Source organism: Cetorhinus maximus, chromosome 17 (genome assembly GCF_964194155.1).
Source record: "Cetorhinus maximus chromosome 17, sCetMax3.hap1.1, whole genome shotgun sequence".
In the NCBI taxonomy this organism is placed as follows: Eukaryota; Metazoa; Chordata; class Chondrichthyes; order Lamniformes; family Cetorhinidae; genus Cetorhinus; species Cetorhinus maximus.
Genome location: NC_135895.1, coordinates 20,357,436 through 20,380,906, shown reverse-complemented (window position 1 = coordinate 20,380,906; position 23,471 = coordinate 20,357,436). Strand labels below are relative to the sequence as shown.

Here is a 23,471-nt window from a genome sequence, read left to right as displayed (position 1 = left end):
AAATGGGGAACTACAATTACCAAAATGGTAATCTTAAAATGTAACAAATGAATTTCTCATTATATGATATAAGGTCATTCCTGCGGCTCATGGAGTACTGCATCATAATTAGAGGTTGCAATAAGCTCCAATGATCAAAGGCAAAAGAACGTCGGTTCATGGTGTCATGAATTGACGGGAGTTCGACTTTGTTCTGAGAACCCTTCATGTTTCTTCACCTTTCGCTAGTAGAGTCCACTTTTGCGTCGAATAAATTCAGTCGAGCTACATTGATTCTGAAGCCAATTCCCATTTAGTCTCGCTATAAATGGGAACATTCTGAAGTCAACTGGAAGGAATTTCTGTTGCTAGGAAATTACTGGTTTTCCTGGGGGGGAAAATACATGTATGACTCTGCTGGGAAGAACTGAGGGTTATATCTTTGTATTTTTTGGTAAGTTTGACTGCTGCGATGTTTCAGCTTTGCGTCTGATTTAAGATGATGAAGAACAAAACAGACTTCTTTCAGATCGAGTGTTTTTTTTTAAATAAAGAGATCTCATATGCCTTGTGCTCAGCTGTTTCACAGATGCTATTCCAAATGAGTGAACTACTTTCATAATTAGTGATCAAAACGAGATGTAATACTCTAAATATAATGCGTTGTTGACCACCAATGCAATCAATTAATCATAATGCAGGAACACAAAAAACGTGAAATGTTTTAACATTTATTTTTTCTGTAAAACATTAGGAAATGACTTGCAGATATCAAATTACTGCATATTAAGAACATGCCATTAGGTAGTGCATTCCTAGGTTACTTCATCTGTACTGTACATAAAACATTTTAATTTATCTTAAGATATTAATTAATTCAAACAAACATTTCCTAGATGGATTTTACTAGATGTATTAGCCTCCGTATTAATATTTCCAAATATACAGCTCTCAACAACACTACAAATTAATCGGTGTAATTATTTAGTTTTTACAGTACCTTTTAAAAGTGACATTAATTACAAGTTGAAGTATTCAGTTAGTGTACAAGAGAATGCATATTGAACAGATTTATTCTGCAATTCAGTCTGCTTCTTCCATAATCAAATTGACAGAGCTTAAGAGCCAAATTCCACCGTATCTGCAGTAATTGGCTTAAATTCATAATTGCCTCTGCCATCCATGTGCAGGTAATACTGGGAACAGAAAGAAATATGTAATAAATCACCTGAAAGTGCCAAATATATGAAATTCACAGCTTAAAATGAATTAGTTTTAAGTACTGATATTAGCAATAATGAATTTAGAGGGTAGTGCTGATGACCTGCAATACTTTGTAATCACAACTATCCGCTGTATTACATTATATTATTACATTATACAGCCTTTCATAAGGCAGCCCATCCTAGAATCTTTATTTATTCAATTTCCAAATTAACAGCTTTGTTCAATCTGTAAAGGTAGACACCAACTCATACTTGGATTAAGAGAAGTGAGAATTTGAGTCGCTTAAATTTTTCCATAACAATCTAAAGTTGTATTAAAAGAACTTAGAAATTTCAAAGTATGGCTTTGCTACCAAATCGCTTATAACTTGAACAATAGGTGGAATTTTATGGCCCCGTCGCAGCGGGGATGGGACCGGAAAATATGGCGAGCCATTCCAAAGTCCATTGGCTTTGGCGGGGCTGCAAAATCCCGCCGGCGGGAGGGGCCATAAAATGCCGCCCAATGTTTTAACTTTTATGAAACTAGAAGGTCCAATGTGCTTTTATTTAAGTCTGCAGTTTGCAATGCAGAAAGCAAAGAGGGGGTTGTAACAATACAATCTTCGTGTGTCAGATGTTTAAATGAGACCATTATTTTAATATTGAATAGTTATGATTGGGGAAATTTTGAAAAAGCAAAAAAAGTGGAATTTTATAAAAATACAAAATGTGCTGTGATTTTTTATTCCAGTTTATCATAATACTATTCTGATCCTGTTATATTCCTGGATTTTCATTGTTTAAAAAAAAAATCAAATGATTCACTACATTATGCTCAAAGTTATCTTCTCCCTTCAGTTTTCTTCCTGTTCTTTGATGCGTTCTCTCAATGCATCATGACAGAGAAAGACAAAAGTATATCCTGCCTGCTCTTGCACCATTTTGTAACTGCCCACCAGAAGGTGTATGACAGCAGCATAAATCGGCTTCTTCTCTCTTATTTAGGGAAAACGGTCTCATTTTTGTCCTATGTCTCCCTGGACGGTTCTAGCTTAGATCAGAAACTCCTCCCGATTCTATTACCATCATTCCAGCTTCTTGCCAACACTGCTTTCAAATGCAATTCTAAAAGGCTAAAAACAGTCAAAATAGTCCAGAAAATTGCCAGGGCTATTTTCCCATCTTGAATGCATGATAAAAATCTATATTGTTGTTGACACAGAGAATTTCAAAAAAACTAGAGGAAAATGATAAAATACCACATACAGTCTTATTAACTTTGGACAACTCCTGGATAAATAAGCAGAATATTCCAACTTCAGTATAAAGTCTACACAATGGCCCTTCAAAGTTAGAAAAGTTGGGCACACTGACTTGATCATAATTTTTAAAAATTTCTTTCGTGGGATACGGGCTTCGCTGGCTCGGCCAGCATTTATTGCCCATCCCTTATTGGCCTTGAAGGTGGTGGTGAGCTGCCTTTTTAAACTGCTGCAGTCCATTTGGTGTAAGTACATCCACAGTGCTATTAGGGAGGGAGCTCCAGGATTTTGACCCAGTGACAGTGAAGGAATGGCGATATAGTTCCAAGTCAGGATGGTGTGGGGCTTGGATAAGAACATGCAGGTGGTGGTGTTCCCATGCATCTGCTGCCCTTATCCTTATAGGTGATAGAAGTCATGGGCTTGGAAAGTTCTGTCAAACTTGGTGAATTGCTGCAGTGCATCTTGTAGATGGTACACACTGCTGGCACTCCGTCAGTGGTGAATGTTTGTGGATGGGGCGCTGATCAAGTAAGCTGCTGTTTCCTGGATGGTGTCAAGCTGTTTGAGTGTTGTTGGAGCTGCACTCATCCAGGCAAGTGGAGAGTATTCCATCATACTCCTACTTGTGCCTTGTAGATGGTGGACAAGCTTTGGGGAGTCAGGAGGTGAGTTACTCTCCACAGAGTTCCCAGCCTCTGACCTCCTCTTGTAGCCACAGTGTTTATATGGCTGGTCCAGTTCAGTTTCTGGTCAATGGTAACCCCCCAGGATGTTGATAGTCAGGGATTTAGCGACAGTAATACTATTGAATGTTAAGGGGAGATGGTTGGATTCTCTCTTGCTGGAGATGGACACTGCCTGGGACTTGTGCGGTGCGAATGTTACTTGTGGATCATCATAATAATAAACTTAAAATTTGATAAAAACTGAAAGTGCTGGAAATACTTAGATCAGGCAACATCTGTGGACAGGGAAACAGAATTAATATTTCAGGTTGATGACCTTTCACCAGAACCAGGAAAAATTGGAAATGTAATCAGTTTAAGTAATTAAAAGGGGAGAAGGTGTGAAAAAGAACAAAAGGGAAGGTCTGTGTTCGGGTGAAATGAGGGATTAAATGACAAAAGAGTTGTTGTGGCAAGGCCAAAAGGAATGGTAATAGGACAAGAAAATAAACAAAAGATACATCCAGAGGTGGTGTGAATGGCAGAATAAAGAACAGCTGCAATCCCAAAGCAAAAACAAGAGAAAAACAAGAGTAAAAGCAAAACCTGCAAAATAAAGGGAACAAAATGGGGGCAGTGGATATGGTCTGAAATTGTTGAACTCATTGTTGAGTCCAGAAGGCTGTAAAATGCCTAATTGAAGATAAGGTGCTGTTTGTCAAGTTTCTGTTGACTTTCACTGGAACACTGCAGGAGGCTGAGGACAGATAGGTCAGGAAGATGGAGTATTAAAATAACAGGTGACCAGAAGCTCTGGATCATGTTTGTGGACAGAATGGCAAAGTGATCACCAAATCTGAGTTTGGTTTCTCCGATGGAAAGGAAACCTCACTGTGGGTGGCAAAAACAGTTAACTAAATTGAAAGAAGTACAATAAGTCCTCGCTTAACATTGCAGTTACATTCCTGAAAAGTGCAACTTTAAATAAAACAACATTAAGTAAATGAGGTTTTCCCATTATAGCCAATGTAACAGCTGTAGTTAGATTATCAGAAAAAAAATCAAAACATTATACCCTGTTAAGTTGAAATAATTTACATTGCTAAATTCCTAAATGAAATAACTTTTAAAATAGTTGTTAGGTACTTGAGTATTGCTGAAAAAAAAAGACATGCTATCAAAGCTCTTTGTATTGCAGGACAGCTCGCAAGAAACTACCCACAGTGAAGGGGAATAACAATTTATACTGCATGAGAAGAGTGCGTTAATTAGTTGCAAGTGAGCTCTGGTGGAAATGCTATAATTGAGAATGCAGCATGGGATAGTTAACTGCCCAGCTTTGTTCAAATTCAAACCAGGCAGGTCAACTCCGATTGGTCCAGGCATTGCCCAGGGGAATGAACCAGGTCCTCAAGTTTATGTTTAGTTGAAAAAGGTGCAATGTGTGGACATGTTCCTTCTGTCTGCAAAGAACAGGGCCCGGTGTGTGAATATATGTGGTTTCCAGCATGCTTAGGTAAACCACACTGCAAGCCCAAATGATAATCTTAAATTGGTTTTCAGTGTAATTCTTAGCACAATCAGGATTGTTTAGCAGGTGTTGCCCAATCGTGGAATCACATCTAATGTTGGACACTATGTTTTGAGTTTTGCAAGCATGGACTGGTTGGGTACAGTTAGTATTTTGCCTGTTGCAAACAGCCAAAGGGACATGCTGTTTGGTACGATCCGTCAGTCGTGGGGATGTATGGCCTGTCGTGGGGATGTATGGCCTATATACCTGGCATCACACTGCCAATGAAATTCATATACCACATTACTTATTTGTGAGATAGGCAGAACGTGTTTTTGGCTTGATAGCAGCATCCTCTTGGTGGAGAATATCACTCGTGTTGCTACTGCATAGTAACAGCGTGCAATGGCTGGCTTCATCTGTTGCTCAAATTTTTGAACCAATACTGCTATCTACCGCAAGCCTACCTTCACTGTTCAACATACAGGTTGGGGATCCCACAGCTCCACGTGCTATAAGATTGGCCTTATCGACAACCTCCTAAGTAGGGCCCGAGCCATTTGCACACCACGCAAGCTTGATGCTGAAATTGGGGGGCGGGAGCAAAGCCATCCTGCGGGATAATGGCTGCCCTGATCAGATCATCGTTCGCTATGTATAACGCAAACTCATGAATGGGCTAAGGCCGCCACTTCCGGTCCTGAAAAGTGCCCAGTCTACCTCAGATTACCCTGGAAGGGTAAGGTGTCTCAAAAATTTGTTACCAAGCCAATTGGCCATGATAATATGCTGCCCACACCATAAAACATTTGGCATGGGCAGCTGGCTGGGAACAGGCAGCCCAATCTTCAAAGGGTGGGAAGGAAAACGGGGCTCAAGCTTTGGGGGCTGCCCTTTGTGAACCCGGGGGTGGGGGGCAGCCCACCTAAGATGGACCCCTCCTTCCTAACTCCCCACAATCTTAAACCCAACACTTCCCTCATCTCCCCTCCCTGACCTACCAAAACCCTTCCTGCCCAAGACCCCAGGCTTACAAGCTTTGGGGATCCATGGGCCTTCTTCCCCTTCTTATTGCATTCCCAGCAGTGGCCACTAATGAGCTCTTGGCACTGCTGGGATTGATGGTGCTGTCGGCCAATCGGATTGGCCGGCAGCTCCCAAGGGCAGGACTTCCTCCCCATTGAGAGATGGAAGTCCCACTTAGCCCTTATTAAGCCCACCCACCTATGCTTACGGGGTTGCGAGCCGTCCATCCACCCATACTATTCAGCCTCAGGAGGGTTGGTGAGAGGGAGGGTCAGCAGCAACCAGGTTGGTGAGAGGGAGTGTCAGCAGCAAGAGGGAGGGTCATCAACAACCAGGAGGGTCAAGGAGCGGGAGCAGCTGCTCCAAAATGGTGTCAATCAGGTCACAAGACCCTACTCAAACCTGGCGAAAAACAATGTTAAAATGAAACTCCCAATGTTAAACACGAATACCAGCCCTATTGACTGACTGACATTAATCCGTAACGACTTAAAACAGGGCAACTTAGAACTGGGAATTACTGCATCTGTAAATTGATGTTTCATCTTGAATGAGTGTTTGAGGACTTGAACTGTAAAGAGAGAGAAAGTGAAAGAGGAGATGTTGCATCTCCTGCGCCTGCGTGCAAAGGTGCTCTGGGAAGGGGAGGGGATATTGAGGTATGGACCAGGATATCTTAAGAGGAATGGTCCCTTTGGAATGTTGAAAGGGGAGATGATGCTTTTGATTTTGTCCATATGCTGGAGGTGGTAAAAATGACAGAAGATGATCCATTGAATATTGAGCCTGGTGGGGTGGAAGGTGAGGACAAGTGGAACGCTATCGTAGAGGGGGTAAAGGTGAGAGTTAGGACAGACAAAGTGGAGAATCCTGTCAACCAAGTGGGGAGGGGGCAGCAGCAGAGGAAAAAGGAAATGCTAACTGTTTCTCTTTCCATAGATGCTGCCTGACCTGCTGAGTATTTCCAGCATCTTCTATCATTATTTCGGATTTCCAGCAACTGTAATATCTTGCTTTTGTGTTCAACTTTGATAAACCTGACAGCTCTCCTTTTCTGAGCATGTACGAAGGCAGTTTGAAATAGGCCTAGATGTGGAAATCTAAGCTCACAGGACAAAGCAGAAAAAGAAAGTGCCACCCAGTTAGGTTTTAATACTTGTTTTGCCTTTGTGCTACTCTTTACTTTCTGTTTGACTGTTTAAGGTTAATATGCATTCTGGCAACATTCAGCTAGAAAGTACGTGTGTATGAAGAAACAATTTGATTCATGATCATTTAAATTGTCAATCTTTGTGCCTATACTTCTATCTTTATAAATTTAATCTAACTCAGTTCTACACTATGGTTAAATTCAGAGATGAATTGGGTTAAACATCACTCATCCTGTCTGTAGGGCTCTCTACCATATGGTGTCTCTCAAAATGCAATTGTTTAAAATTATACTGTTACATGCTTAATGGGCTCATGTGAAGATCCTTTCTTTGTGGAAGTAGTTAGCCATTTATTTTCTGGATTTTATTTTATTGCATTTCTAAATTTAAACCCTGTCATCCAGCTTTACAGTACTAACCTCATGGTGAGTCCAGAGAGATTTTCTATGTGACACAGTGAACAAAGTGATGCCAACCTAGAACAAAAATGATACAGATTACAGTCAATATAAGGGACACAATATTAAAGAGTGCCCCTCTGAGAGGGGACTGTGCACAAGTTGTATTAATGGGATAATTTATAACATGTATAAAAAATGTCTAACAAATATGACAGCATTTCCTTCAGGCATATAAAAAAAATCACTGCAAGGGGTTTATGCACAAAGGCTTATCATAAGAATGCAGAATAATGAAGATCAAGCATGCTGAGCTGAAGCAGTACCACACAGCTTCAGATCTGCAGTGCCCATAAAGTGCATGATCTCAGCTGTGTCAATCACAGAGGCTGCTAAGTGGAAAGTCAAGCTCTTGTTCATAGGGAGGAGAGCAATGGGAAAAAGAGAGTGTGTCTACATTGGGCCACTTTCAGCCACCTCTTAGTATCAGTTACAGACTGATTCAAAGAGTCTCAAGAGAAATACATTTACCTACCCCTCATGAGTAACAGCACGGGAGGCCAAATTAGAAGTAAAAATATACATTGTCGTTTAAATAACTAAAAAGTTGAAAGTACAGAAGATGACTGTGGCCTAGGGAACATACTCCCCCAGCAAGGAGTCAATGCTGTTGAGAATGGAAAACATTCACAAAAAATGAAAAAACCATTTTGAAAAATCTCATCCTTTAAAAATCTGCAGCTATGAATTTATAATTCAAAACTATTTTTGCAATATTGTAAGTTGTTGATATTTTTGATTCGTTATTAGTTCAGCTTCCACAAAAATGACAGGTGTGAAATTGGTCCTTGGTGATAGTGTGGAATGGACAATAGTGAATTGGCTGTCCATTTTAGACCAAGTCAAATTTTCCTCCATTTACTTAAACAGAAATCAGACATGGCATAAAACAAGCTGCCAATTTGCTTCTGGTCACTTTATGGTTTTGCCATAGACCAAATTCATCCTCAAATCTTTTCTTCAGCTTGAAAGCTAAAGGAAAGAGAATCTGTTATGATTACTCAGGTGCCTCATGCATTTTAATGTCTCTGATGGCTTGACCAAAAGGTATTGCATTCCCACCATTATTTTTCATGCATAGTTTGCAGTTCCCACCATTCTCCAAATTTGTTTTCTGTATAAATGAACTTACCAACTTGCATATCATATATTGTTGTATTTGAGACCCATTAGTATGTGCATAATAGAAAAATCACTGAAGTTCACCTCCAGAAAGAGGTTGCAACACAAATTCACACCAGGGTAGATTTTACAAATTTGCCTGTCCTGACCAGAAATTCAGATGCAAGAATTGCACATGTGGCATACAAAATTGATTGGCAGGAAAGGGCCAGCTGATCCATCCAGCCTGCCCCACACCATGATGAAAGGAACATCATGACCAGACACTTTCTATCTAACCCCCTCCACTGGGGCCACATAACCTCCTGGGATAAGCAAAAAAGGGAGAATAAACTCAGGGCTAATAAGGGAAAAAATAATCTGGAAAATTCCTATCCTCAAGTGATCAAGAACGCCCCAGGAAGAAATTCAGATGTGGAGGAAAATCCTGTTAGTCTTGATGAGTTTTTTAAATTCTTTCATGGGATGTGGGCATTGCTGGCCAGGCCAACATTTATTGCCCATCCCTAACTGCCCTTGAGAAGGGCAATATATGCCTCCCAAATTAACATAAAATTTTGTGGGGCTTGTTGATATCTGTACCTGAAATCCTCCAAAGTATTCCTGGCACGTGAAATTCTACTCATTCACAAAATCTAACCTATAACATTTACCTGGATTTTGCTCCAATTTTCAATACATTCTATAAACAATATATCAATTTCTACAGACTGACAGCCAGCATAGAATTCTTTAAGCAATAAAAAATGAATTTAGTAAGACTCTGCTGTTTGTAAGTATTTACCTTATGTCTAGGTATAGCATTTTATTTCTTATTTCCCTCCAGTAATATAGCTTACCTTTCTGCAGTGGCTATAGATATAGCCTTCAACATCTACACTAACCGCACTGGTACATTCATCTAAAATAGCAAACTGTGGTTTGTGGTAGAATAATCGAGCCATCTGCATTAAAGAAAAATGAAACAACACATCATCAGCAGTGGCTCATAGAAGTCAATTTTTTTTAAGTGGATATTCCTTTTGATCAAACCAGCTGTTAGCCTGTCCTGGCTTTGTTAAGCTACAATGGTACATATTTTTTGAAAACACGACAGCATTATAATTGAAACCATAAATGTAAATCAACTACCTATAAAACACTTGAACAAAATATATGTTGAACAGTGAAACTGTACGAAGATTCCAAAGAGAGACACTAAAATGGTAGCATAGACTTTATATCATTCTGGAATAAACTCTTTTACAATGAAGGAAATTCTGAATGGCACCGTGGGCTAATAAGCTAAAGAACTCTACCACAAGCTGATAGATCATGTTCTGTGTCTGCAATTCATCATGCAGCTCATAATCTCATCTGGGTCAACAGAAAAAGGAAAGCATAGGGAAAGCACTTCTACCAGAAGGAAGAGAGGGGAAAGTGTTGTAAGCAGACCATTCTCTAGCATTCTGTACAAAGCAGCAAATGCATAGAGACATTTTATGTGTCTGAATTTTGAGACCAGGATGCAGCAAGGAAGGTGCCATTGGCAGCAAAATTATTTTTAAAGGTAGGAGTAGGGAAAGGAAATATTTAAGGAAGGAAAAGAGTAAATTAAGTAACAAGATTTCCCCTTTTTTAAGATGCCTTTAGGTATATTACCGACCAACTGAGAGCATAGATAAATGACATATTTCTAAGCATGTTTATCAATGCTGCTATGGGCTGGAATATGCTTTCCAGAGGAGGGATAAAGAAAATGGTCAAAATTGAGGAGAAAAAGAAACAAACGCATACACCTAAGTTGGTACATTATTAGTCGGAATTATCTAAAAGGAAACAAAAATCTCCTTCACTAGTGAGTTTATTCCAGGAAAATCTGTGGGATTCATAAACTACCATTTCAGAAGTCTTGTTAATTGAGATTAAGAGGCACAAATAATTTCTACATAAGAAAACAGACAGTAGGGGAAGAAAATATGTTATATCAGATAAAATATTTTCAGACATACAGAATGAACTGGAGAGGAAGCAAGTGATAGAGCTTAATCTGTCAATACACAAAATATATTTTCAGAAATATTGAAAGATTTGCTAAAATTCATCTGACACCACTACAGTAACAAATTACATTACAACACTATGCAGGAGCTGCTCTCCCAATATTCTGGTCTTTTGGGGCTTACTTTCCTTCCCTCAAATGCTAGCCTCCTTCCTTACTCCTCTCCAACCAATATGCTGACTGGACATACGAAATAGGAACAGAAGTAGGCCATTCAGTCCCTCGAGCCTGCTCTGCCACTCAGTAAGATCAAGGCTGAACTGATTGAATTCCACATTCCCATCTACCTCTGGTAACCTTTGATTTCCTTGCCTAACAAGAATCAATCTATCTCCGCCTGTAAATTATTACATGACCCCGTTTCCACCACCTGCTGAGGCAGAGTGTTCCAAAGTCGCACAACCCACAGAGAAAAAAATTCTCATCTCTGCTCTAAAACGGCGACCCCTAATTTTAAAACAATGCCCCCTAGTTCCGGACTCACACACAAGAGGGAACATCCTTTCCATGTCCACCTTGTTGAGACCATTCAGGATCTTATATGCTTCAATTAAGTCATCCCTCACTCTTCTAAACTCCAGTGGAAACAAGCCCAGTCTGTCCAAACTTTCTTCATAAGACAATCCACTCATTCCAGGTATCAATCTAGTAAACCTCCTCTGAATCGCCTGCAACACATCTACATCCTTCCTTAAATAAGGAGACCAAAACTGCACACGGTATTCGAGATGTGGGCTCACCACGCCCTGTATAACAGAAGCGTAACATCCTTACTTTAATGTTCAATTCCTCTCGTAATAAAGGAAAACATTCCATTAGCCTTCTTAATTACTTGCTGTACCTGCATATTAACTTTTGTGACTCATGCACTAGAACACCTAGATCCCTCTGCACCTTGGAATTCTGCAGTCATTCTTCGTTTAAGTAATACTCTGCTTTTTTATTCTTCCTGTCAAAGTGAACAACTTCACATATTCCCACATTATACTCCATCTGCCAGATTTTTGCCCACTCACAACCTATTGATATCTGTCTGCAACCTCATCATGTCCTCTTTACAACATACTTTCCTACCTACCTTTGTGTCGTCTGCAAATTTAGCTACCGTGCTTTTGCTCCCCTCGTCTAAGTCATTGATATAAATTGTAAAAATATGAGGCCCCAGAACAGACCCCTGTGGAACTCCGCTCATTACATCCTGCCAATCAGGAAAAGACCCAATTATGCATACTCTATGTTTTCTGCCAGCCAGCTAATCTTCTACCCATGCTCATATGTTAGCCCCTACACCATGAGCTTTTATTTTCCACAATAACCTTTGATATGGCACCTTATCAAATGCTTTCTTGAAATCCAAGTGCAGTAAGTACACAGGCTCCCCTTTATCCACAGCACATGTTACTCCTCTCCACCCAATGTGCTGACTGGAGGGTGGCTTTCACCCCTGTAAGCTTAATTCCTTCAGGATTGTCAGCATCATTGTTAAAATGGCTTGACATTTCATGGGGCATTTACTTGGATTTTTGTTTAAAACCATGTTTGCATTGTTTCATGTCGTTCATCTGCCCTATATGTGAAAAACTTACACAGCTAAAAAAGTTCTTTTGAATTAAAAATGTAGTATTTGCAATATCAAATAATTAAAAATGTATAAAGGTTATGAGAGTACTATATGAAATGCTCATAAATAATAAATCTCAAATATGTAACAAAATACATGTAGATATAACATTTTTAAAATTATCGATGAGTTGTAAGACATACAGCCATTCGCTGTTTCTCCCCTCCGCTGAGTACATCCATCCAGTCCTGAATGCAATCCCAGCCTCCCTCACGCTCCAGAATGTGACCAAGTTGGACGTTGTCTAAATACTCCTTCAGTACCTGTTGACAAATACCATCAACAAGTGGAATGAACCATTTATTAAAGGTTTCAAGGGAAACATGGCATGGTGGATGTGGAATTTACATTTTTTTAAAAATTACTGAACAGACTTTAAGATTTCAATGTTTTTCTGTATATTTCATGAACCGAAAAGCACTTTTTAATATATATACCAAAACTTGTTAGACACTGCATGGACAAAAAAAGACCTTTCTGCATTAACACATTTTTCTGATAGGATGAGGTGTAATTAAGACATTCATAGACCGATAGAAATTTCAGCACAAGTGGATGCCATCTATTTCATCACTAATTCCACTTCCCTGTATCTTCGCTATGTATAAACATGCTTATTTATGACATCACAGCCAGTTCTGCAAGGGTGACTTCAACGCAGCTCAAGTTAGTCTTTGTGATGGGCAGAATATGGCTCATGGGTCAAAATAGGTCACTGAGATTGCGAACAGCCCAGTTCAACCCAAGATAGTGGCTGGGAGGGGATGAGTCCGGAACGAACTTGCTGAGAGAGTAGTGGAGGCAGGTTCAATTGAGATATTCAGAATGGAATTGGATTGCTATCTGAATGGAATGTGCAAGATTACGGGGATAAGGCAGGGGGAGTGGGACTAAGTAGAATGCTCTTTCAGAGAGCCAGTGCAGACTTGATGGGCCTTCTGCATTGTAAAGGTTCTGAGAGTCTATGATTCTGAGTACACAACCTAGGCTGATACTTCATTGCAGTGGTGAGGAAATTCTACACTTACCACCCATCCTTGAGGGTAGCAAACAGGGTTGGATGGAGTGTACATAGGGTTTACGGTGAGGTGAATGATAGTGAAGCAAGGAAGCCTCAATTGACCCTGCCTCCACTACGCTCTCAGGCAGTGCATTCCAGATCCCAACCTCTCACTGCATAAAAATTTTTTTCATGTTCCCATTGCTTCTTTTGCCAATTACCTTAAATCTGTGCTCTCTGGTTCTTGATTCTTCCACCAATGGGAACAGTTTCTCCTTATCTACTCTGTCTAGACCCCTCATGATTTTGAATACCTCTATCAAATCTCCTCTCAATGTTCTCTTCTCCAAGGAGAACAGTAGACATAACAAAAGTTCCTCATCCTTGAAACCATTCTTAAAATCTTTTCTGCACCTTCCCTAATGCTTTCACATCCTTCATAAAGTGATGCAATTCTCTATTTATAGAGGATAATCTAATGATTTATACAGATTTAACATAACATCCTTGCTTTTGTACTCTACACTTCTATTCATAAAGCCCAGGATGCTGTATGCTTTATTAGATATACTCTCAACATGTCCTGCCACCTTCAATGATTTTTGCACATATAGACCCCCTGCACCCCCTTTAGAATTGTACCCTTCATTTTATATTGCCTTTCTGCATTCTTCCTACAAAAATGAATCACTTCACACTTCTCTGCATTACATTTTATCTGCCACTTGTCTGCCCATTCCATTAATGTGTCTATGTCCTTTAAGTTCTACATTATACTCCTCATGGTTCACAATACTTTCAAGTTTCGTATAATCCACAAATTTTGAAATTGTGTCCTGTACATCAATGTCTATGTCTTTAAGATACATATCATAAAGAGCGGGAGTCGTAACACCAATCCCGGGGGGATTCACTATAAACCTTCCTCTAGTCCGAAACATTCATTAACCACTACTCTGTTTCCTATCATACAGCCAATATCATATTCATGGGCAGAAATTTTCACTCGGCGGGCGCGTGCCCGACCCGCTCGAGCGTGAAATGACGAGCGTTGATGTCAGTCGAGCATGCCAACATCAATGCGCAGTTGTGCAATAGTTTGGTTGGCGGGCGCGTGCCGGAGCCAGCAGCACGCCCGCCAACAATTAAAAGGCCTGTTAAAGCCATTAAGTAATCAATTAAAGTAAACTTTTCGCTGCCCGTCCAACCTAACAGTTGACAGGCAGGTTTTGGAAGCCTCATCCACAGGCAGGATGAGGTTTTCAATACTTTAGCATCTCATTATAAGCCCTGCTCACCGGAATCATCCCCCCATCTCAAATTTACCATCCACATAGGCGTGATTTCAGAATGGCGTGCTTCACGAATGCCTTTAAAAGATGTGCACCTGGCGACCTGGATTTGAGGGGAACTCGGAGGTGAGTGCACACAACCTTTGCACTTAGTGCAAATCTGGGACAATTTCCCCCTTTGTCTCATTTTTACAGTTGACACTACATTTTCTATAATTCCTTCCTCGCCATCCAGTCTACTCCAAGATTAGAACTTGCCACAACAGGCATGGTAACAAGCTAAGGGGGGCTCAAAGCATAAAGTGGGCAGCAAATTTCATAGGACAATAATATTTGTTATACCTGATCGGATATTCCTTTCCGCCTCTGATCTTCCAGTGTGTCTGGGTAGATTACCTGATCCCTCAGAGTTCCTAAGGTCATATACGGTCGCTGCAAGACAATAAATGCTGCTTTAATTTGAGAATCTAAAATAGATTTATTGGAATATTTGGAAACCTATTTTTGAAGTAACTTAGGGTTCAAAAGTTAATTTGAAATAATATGACTTTAATGTTCAAGTTTTATATTTTGTTGCTGAAACACACTGATAAAATAAAATCTCACTGATAAAATAAAATCTCAGATACTTAACACCTTTATGTCCTATCCTAAATGAAAGTCAAGTGAGACAGTTAAGTGACAGCTGCTACTGAGGACATATGCCCAGTAAACCTCTTTTGAAGAAACAATTTAAAATAAATAATTTTTACAAACAAAGTCGCTTAGTACTGTTTTTGTACAATATTCAAATTATATATTTAAGAGACTGTGACTGAGTAATTCACAAACCTCAAACAGGCTTGCTCCAGAATCTAGGATGTTAGACCACATCTAGAATACTGTGAACACTTTTGGTCCCCTTATCTAAGGAAAGATATATTGGCATTGAAGGCAGTCCAGAGAATGTTCACAAGGTTGATCCCGGGTATGGAGGGATTTTCTTATGAGGGAGGGTTGAGTAGGTTGGGCCTGTACTCATTGGAGTTTAGAAGAATGAGAGGCGACCTTATTGAGACATATAAGATTCTCGGGGGCTTGACAGGGTAGATGCTGAGAGGTTGTTTCCCCTTGTGAGAGTCTAGGACCAGAGGGCAGAATCTCAGAGTAAGGGGGCGTTCATTTAAGACAGAGATGAGGAGGAATTTCTTCTCTCAAAGGGTAGTCAAATTGTGGAATTCTTTACCACAGAGGGCTGTAGAGACTGTGTCGTTAAGTATATTCAAGACTGAGATTGACAGATTTTTAATCAGTAAGGGAACCAAGGGTTATGGGGAAAAGGCAGGAAAGTAAAGTTGAAGATTATCAGATCAGCCACGATCTCATTGGATGGCGGAGCAGACTCGATGGGCCGAATGGCTTACTTCTGCTCCTCCTACATCTTATGCTCTTGCCAACTCTGATTGGACGTATTCTTGGGTGTTTCATCATATGACCTCCTACCTCTAATTGCCCCACCAATACCCCCATGATTGGATGTCTGACATGCCAATTAGAAAATGAGCAGGTGCTTTGTTGTCCTGATTTGAAAATTCTTAATTATGAAATAGTTTTATTTCCGCCCCTCCCCACCACCCAGCTGCCCCCATCTCTGATATATTTCCTCCTGGGTGCTCACAAAAGTGTTTGGTCATTAAGCTAGGAGACTCCTAGACAATTGCAGAATGGTGGGCTACCCAAGACAACTTTAAATTCTAAATTCCTATAATTTATTTCAGGTTGCTATGGAAATTGCTCTTGAGCTACTATTGATATTCAAGAGCCTTGGTCATAGGAGTCTTAAGTCCAACTATGAATTATGAGCTTTAAATAGACTACTCAAAAATCACCAAGGTTTTAACAAAATAACACATGGGGTTAGGTGCATTTCTCTTCACAATCACCATTAATCCTAGGATACCATTAGCACTAGTGCCCAGTACATCGTGTACAGCATTTCAATATTTTCCTGAATTTTGCAAGGATTTCTGATGGTGAATGGTGATGATGGCATTTATTCACTGTTATTATCCCTTTGAAGCTGACCGCAACTTCAGCACTTAGCCTATGAGCAGACTAATGGAGAAATCTTGAATTTGCAATCTGTCACTCACTGTTCCTTCACAGGCTGCGCTATGACATGCACCCTCTTCCCCTACAGCCAGCAATCTCAGAAATTAGATGATTTGGTGAGAACTTTTCACTCTCACAGCGTTGTATAGAAACCCCATAGAAAGTGTCACCTTCTTCAATCAGGTATGATGGATGTTTAACAGCGAAATGATTACTAGGTATTGCTGAACAACAGATCTAGCCACAAAAAAAAATTCTATATTTTTGGGGCATTATTAAATGTTTCATTATGATTAATTATTAGATTTTTTAAACTAATTTTTTTCAAATAATTTTTATTTAAGGTTTTTCATATTTCAGCTTCTACCTTCACCCCATGTGTACATCTCAATCTTTAAATTGTTCTATGTAAATTTTTAAAAGTTATTTGATTTTAGTGCTTTTCATTCCCTGGTTGGCTATTTGGGAATTCTTTCATGTGACTGGCCACTTGAATAACTTGATTATATCACTGCAGCCCCAGATTGGCAAGACCCATCAAAGAAGGCTGTAATCCACTGCATGGCAAGAGAGTTAAAGTTCTCACCAGAAAAATTGCTAGATCTCTCAGCGAGGCTTTCTTCAAGGTCAGCAGTGAGCTTCCTTGCCTCGCCGCTGACCGAAAACTCCGAGCCATAAACTCACTTGGCCCAAGTCTTTCTTGCTGATGTATGTATGTATCTTCCTCTGATGAGAAGGTGATATCTAGATCCTTTCTCCAAACTTGCCCAAGCTATTCAAGCCAGTTTGTTTTCCACTTGGTGATATTAATAAAGCTTGTAAATATAAAATAGATGTAACTTATTTTGTTAAAATAATGCTTGATACTCCAACTTTATTTTGCTAGGAATTTGAAAAGTCAGTACTAAATCTATGGTATAAAAAAACCGAAAGGTCAACATTTTCCCTTACCCGTTTCACATATTTTACAGTTTCTGACACTCTCATTAAAGCCGACTCTCAATCACCTTGCACTTGACTATTTAAGTTTTGCTGCTTGTAGGTTTATTTTTCAAAGTGCCAAATTGCTGAAATAAACTAAAAATAACATTTTGGTTCTTGGACCCACCCAGTTGAATCATGGACATTTACTCTAATCATACAGATTAGACCCACCTCAGCCATCTGCACAGCACATATAAAGATCTTCATTCATGTTGTTAAAGATTCTGACCCCACCATTAAAGCTGACCCACAGTCCCATGAGGTACAGGAGGCCTGGTAGGATTCTCTGCAAGTGCAAAAGATGTTTGACACCAAGTACTTTTTTTAAATTGTGCTGTATCTGTTCGGCAGATATATGTAGGAAAACTAGAATTCAACACTCGTCACAAAATGGGCCTTAGCTCTTGCTTCTCTTCAATTCTATTTAAAAAGATTTGAACTGTTCCTTCAGGGACTAACTACTGAGCGTTTACCTTGCCTCCTCTTCCTTTATGCAAGAAATAATTTTCAGAGTTAACTATCTGACTTATTCAGCCCCTCGTCATAGTATTCAAGTAATAAAGCAGATGGCGACCCCAAGATGACTTTCCTTAGGTTGCGTCATGTTACTCTGGCCTGCACACAAAACCTGCAATTCTTACTGCAACATTACAAAAGCAGATGAAGAATGAATGTAACTGAAATTGGCAATAACCTATTCATTCACATTTATCACATAGCTCACAAACTTTGTAACTTATTTATTAGCCCAGAAATTGATGGAATGGGACATCATGCAGTAAGTGTCACAAATTTGCCTTCTCTCTTCACCATTCACATATTATTTTTGCGCCTTAAATTGCTGGATCATTAACAGCGTGGTAATGTCAAAAACGGCACATGGGAACACATGAACATCAGGTCCAATGGTCTCGCTCCTTAATTAATTAAATTTAAATTTAAAGAGAGAGAAAACAATTGAGCGAATGACAAAGAAGGAAATAGGGCAAATTAAAGTCAAGTTAGATATGGAGGAAAAGAGAGCGGATTAAGAGAGGAAAAAGATGTAGGAAAAAATCTATAGTTTTAACTTTTTAAATAAAAAGAAACAATTTACTGACTACAGAACTGAGATTCCGCAGTTTCATAGCTCCCTTACTGGGCCTGCAAGGCTGAGTGGTAAGTCAGCACCATGACAGGGTTCTTAGGACGAGATTATCAGCCCTAAATTGGTGCAGCAAGATTAATTTGTAATGCTGGCATAAATCCAGCAATTTCATGACACATAATGAAGAGCCTCACAACAAGATGGTAATTTTTTTTGCTTTGGTGTGTCTAACAGTAAAGAGCGCATATCATCTAGCAATTTATGATGAATTGGATCTCATGCCATTTTTCTTCTCCACCAAAAATTGCTGGATTTTTTAATGCACAAATAATGGTGGGCACCATGAACTCGTCATTATCTTTCCAGGAATTTCTGGACCAATTATTTGAAGTTGACTAAATCATTGCTATAAATGCAAGCGCACCAATGAATCTTCTGTAAATCGTGCCTTAGTTTTGTAAATTTGGGATAATCCTGCCAAAATTCACAAATATTAAGCAATTGGAACTGTATCACCATTCCTTCACTCTCACTGGGTCAAAATCCTGGAACTCCCTTCCTAACAGCACTGCGGGTGTACCCACAACACATGGACTGCAGCAGTTCAAGAAGGCAGCTCACCACCACCTTCTCAAGGGCAAACAGGGATGGGCAATAAATGCTGGTCTAGACAGCGATGTCCACATCTCATGAACGAATAAAGAAAGTTAAAGTCAAGCGCACGTGCAAAGATTTCACTTCTATCTTACTTATTTTAAGAGACACAAGCCTTTGCATGAGTTTTTAATAGATTGTTAATTCGTGATTTCTTTCTCATATTTTATTTGACATGAAGGGAATTTTATCATAGGATCTAAATAAACTGAAAAGCTGACAATATTGCAAAAATATTCCTTTTAAGGTTAAAAACAATGCAATATTGACTATACATAAAATCCGAGGGGCTGATACTATCACATATATATTGCAGATAGACATTCCATTGAGTTAGATTAATGTGTGAAAGTAAATGATCTATATAGTCAAATAACTCAAGATCCAAAAAGATGTCAATCCTACCTGTGGTACATAAAACAGCTTTCCTCGGTCTGGTTTTGTCAGACGTCCTCCAAATAGGGGCCATAACTATCAATATAAAAAATGACAGCTTAACTTAACATCTCAGTGCTAGAGTATTGCTGAAAAAAAGAGACATTTATGTCACAAGTGGATTCTGATAGGTAGAGGTGTTGCCATGGTGAATACATCAGTTGATGGTAACTGGCAGTTAACTGCAAAGCAGTTTGAAATTTAAACCAGGCAATTTGAGTCCACTTGCCAACCAATCAGCACTCTCTTCTCATACAGTATAAATATGCTGTTTCCCCTGACATTGATATTTTCTTGCAAATTGTCCTGATGAATGCAAGACAAAAAGCTTCGACAAAAAATGTCTCTATTTTTCAGCGTTATTCAAATTCTGTACTACCAAATAACTATCTCAGTGTTACTTGGGAACAAATAATATTTGAACATTCAATGTAACTTTCAATGTATCTGCACTTACTTCTCCCAAACAACGGAAAAGTGAGCTCTTCCCACAGCCATTTGGACCACAGACCAGGACATTTGCCCCCGACTTCACCTGAATAATAAGAATAAATTTAAAGCAAACGTTCTACATCAAAAACATTTTTCAAAAACACTTCTTGAATAGTACATCTTCGAGTAAAATTTAAATTAATCAAATGTTTTGCCTTTTTTACAATTAAAACTTTAATTGCTTGCTTTATACTTCAGACAATTCTCATCTCAAAGAACAAAACAGAATCACAGAATCTTTACAGTGCAGGAGGCGGCCTTTCGGCCCATCCGAGTCTGCACTGGCTCGCTGAAAGAGCAACCTACCCAATCCCACTCCCCTGCATTATCCCCGTAACCTTGCACATTCTTTCTTTCCAGATAGCAACCCAATTCCCTTTTGAATACCTCGATTGAACCTGCCTCCACCACTCTTTCAGGAAGTTCGCTCCAGACTCCAGCCACACTCTGGGTGAAAAATTTTTTTCTCACATCACTTTTACTCCTTTTGCCCATTATTTTGAATCTGTGCCCTCTAGTTCTAGATGTAGGTCGAGAGGGAACAGTTTCTCACTATTTACCCTGTCCATACTGTTATGATCCCAGCTGATGTTACAACTGGACAAGCCTGATCCCAGGGCGGAACCTGGCTTGATAGATCCTAACTTTTATTAGTTTGTTTAAATATGTGGAGAGTGGCTACTGAACAGAGTCACCGGAATCAGCTAATGAACTTTTAACAAAAGAATAAAAAATTTATTAAACAAGAAAAAATGAACTATATTACAATACTCCTTCACTCACATCTGTACCTTTACAGATATATACAGGTTTGTAAGGATAAAACAAGTTACAAAAGCTATCTTATACTCTAAAGTTCACTGTAAGTACACAGTCCATGTACCAATAGGCGACCTGTGGTCAGGCACACCACACTCTGGAACCAAGTGACAGATGTCACCTGAAACAGATGCTTTGGATCTCTTCTCAACTCCCCCTAGCTGCTTGTCACACCGTGAGTAAACCAGTCTTACTGAACTCCGTCATTCACATGAGGGTTTCCAATCTTCACTATCCAAGAATTTGCCTTGGCATCTTCTCCCAAACTGATGTTTTCTCTCAAGACACCTTCTGCAAGGGTCCACCTCCAGGGTTTTGAACTCTCCTTCCAATGTTCCTCTCCACTTGGTCACCACATGGGTTCAAGCTTTCCTCCACGCAATCTTTCTCATTGACTCAGTTATCAACCGTACACCATTGCTTCATATGCCCATAGCAAAGAGTTACAGACCTTCAGTTGTCTCTTTGGACCTTCTGGCTTCTCACAAGCCTTTATCTCTTTAAACTTGAAGCCTTTCTCTGCTTCTCACTCTTCACTTAAAGAGGACCTTTTCCAGGTTCCTGTCCTTTCTTTGACTAGAAGGTCTTCTTGAGACTTTCTCCTCTTCCACTCCCCTGGATTTGGGGACTTTCTTCTTTAGCTTGGGACTGGCTATCTGTCCCCTTTGCTCGTGTCTCTCCCTGGCAGCTACTTTCAATCAACTTTAGCTTGGAACTGGCTGTCTGAGCCTTCTGGGCTGCTTCTGCCTGGCAGCTGTTTCTAGTTTCTTCTGTGTATCTGTGGGAGGGTCCTGCCTCTCTGGACTCCTGTTGCTAGGCAATAGCCCAGTTTTTCTACTTGTGTTTGCTTAACCTCTCTTACAGTCATAAACTCTCATTAGAAATGCAGGCACCTTTTAAAGTGAAACTAAAACTCGACATTTCCTTAACACACAGATACAGAAATACAAATCAAACTTAAACAATAAAGCTAAAACTCATTCCTAACACCCACAAATATCAATATAAACTTACTTAAACTATCTCTATTTCCTATCAATACCCCTCAGGATCTTGAATACCTTTATCAAGTTTCCTCTCAGCCTTCTTTTCTCCAAGGAAAACAGACCCAACTTCTCCAATCTATCCTCATAGCTATAGTTGTTTATCCCTAGAATCATTCTTGTGCATCTCCTCTGTACTCTCTCCCAAACCTAACAGCCCACTTGTTAAGAGGTAATAGTTTAAAACTATAGGTTGACACAACATTGAAAAATGTTGGCTCCTCTGCATTAATTACTGTACTAATATCTGCCTAACAGTCAACACCCAAAACTCTTGCCTTTATTATTATGCTACTGCTCATTAGGATGTGTTGTACAGTGGCACGTGAAGCCTGTCCATCCACTCTCCTTAATCATTGCCAACCATCATCTAACCCACAAATGAGACTAAGGAAAATGCTTGCACGTAGGCCACGGTTCAAATCAAGGTTTAGATTGGCATATACTCTCTCCACAGATATTGCCTGACCTGCTAAGCATTTCCAGCATTTTCTTTTTATTTCAGATTTCCAACCTCTACAGTACAGCTTTCATATTAGATTGATCCTAGTTCATTTGACAAAAACCAATGAACCACAAAATATCAAAGGTATTGCAGTACAAGGAAATCCAACTATGATAGATAGATTCTTTACCTCAAAAGAAAGTTCTGGAATCAGAACATCTCCATTCGGTGTCACCAATGGTACATGTTCAAATCTGAAGAGGAAAAATAGTCTTATATCACTATTCAATATCATAGAGAACCAGAGTAACAGATACCTTTCTCCTATTAACCCTTCTCAGCCGCACATTTTTAAGTAAGTTTTAACAAAATCACTGAATCTAGGTATCAGTTAGCTTATTCCATAACGGATAAATAATTAAAACTGTAAAATGATTTGCCAATGGGGTGTATGGAAAAGGATTTTCACACATCATTATGAAACAAGTGTTAATAATCAACTGGAAAAAGCTAACAATTGGCCAGGCTTGGTGAACAATTTAAATTTGCATTGCAGTCTACAAGTTAAGTATACAGCATTACACTTACTTGATAACATGATCCATAATAATGATTTCCCCACTGCCAGGTATCAAAGATTGTCTTTTAGAACCTTAATAGGAAAATCAGAGATCAAGTATAAACTTAATGTGACTAAGTCTAGCAAGTGCATGTTAAAGGGAATAATACATGGAAGAATTTTGGCACTTTGGGATTAGCTGGTGTGTCAGCTCCCCGATATTTTGTCCTCTCCCGAAAGCAGCAGTGTGTGTCTCAACATGGTTCTGCAGGGACAAACATTGATTTGCTCTTTGTCTAAGAGGTCATTTGTATACCTAGGAAATACGAACTATGAAATAGGAGCAGAAGTATGCCATTCGACCCATCGAGGCTACTCTGCCATTCAATAAGGTAATGGCTGATCTGTGTTATAATCCCAGCTGATGTTACCACTGGATAAGCCTGATCCGAGTGTGGAACCCAGCTTGATAGATTCTAGCTTTTAATTTGTTTGTTTAGATATGTGGAGAGTGGCTACTG

General features: G+C 39.5%; 1 protein-coding gene across 1 annotated transcript in view; it reads right to left on the bottom strand.

The window, feature by feature from the left end:
• Window positions 1–694: 694 nt before the first annotated feature.
• abcd3a (ATP-binding cassette, sub-family D (ALD), member 3a) overlaps window positions 695–23,471 on the bottom strand; it is a 67,510-nt gene continuing 44,733 nt past the window's right edge. Inside the window, exons 15-23 of the mRNA XM_078560818.1 lie at window positions 22,980–23,043; window positions 22,582–22,645; window positions 20,050–20,127; window positions 19,563–19,628; window positions 14,684–14,773; window positions 12,193–12,312; window positions 9,227–9,331; window positions 7,227–7,283; window positions 695–1,175 (exon numbers count right to left, since the gene is read on the bottom strand). Coding sequence (XP_078416944.1) covers window positions 1,098–1,175; window positions 7,227–7,283; window positions 9,227–9,331; window positions 12,193–12,312; window positions 14,684–14,773; window positions 19,563–19,628; window positions 20,050–20,127; window positions 22,582–22,645; window positions 22,980–23,043 — 722 coding nt within the window. The 3' untranslated portion in view covers window positions 695–1,097. The remainder of the gene's footprint in view (window positions 1,176–7,226; window positions 7,284–9,226; window positions 9,332–12,192; window positions 12,313–14,683; window positions 14,774–19,562; window positions 19,629–20,049; window positions 20,128–22,581; window positions 22,646–22,979; window positions 23,044–23,471) is intronic.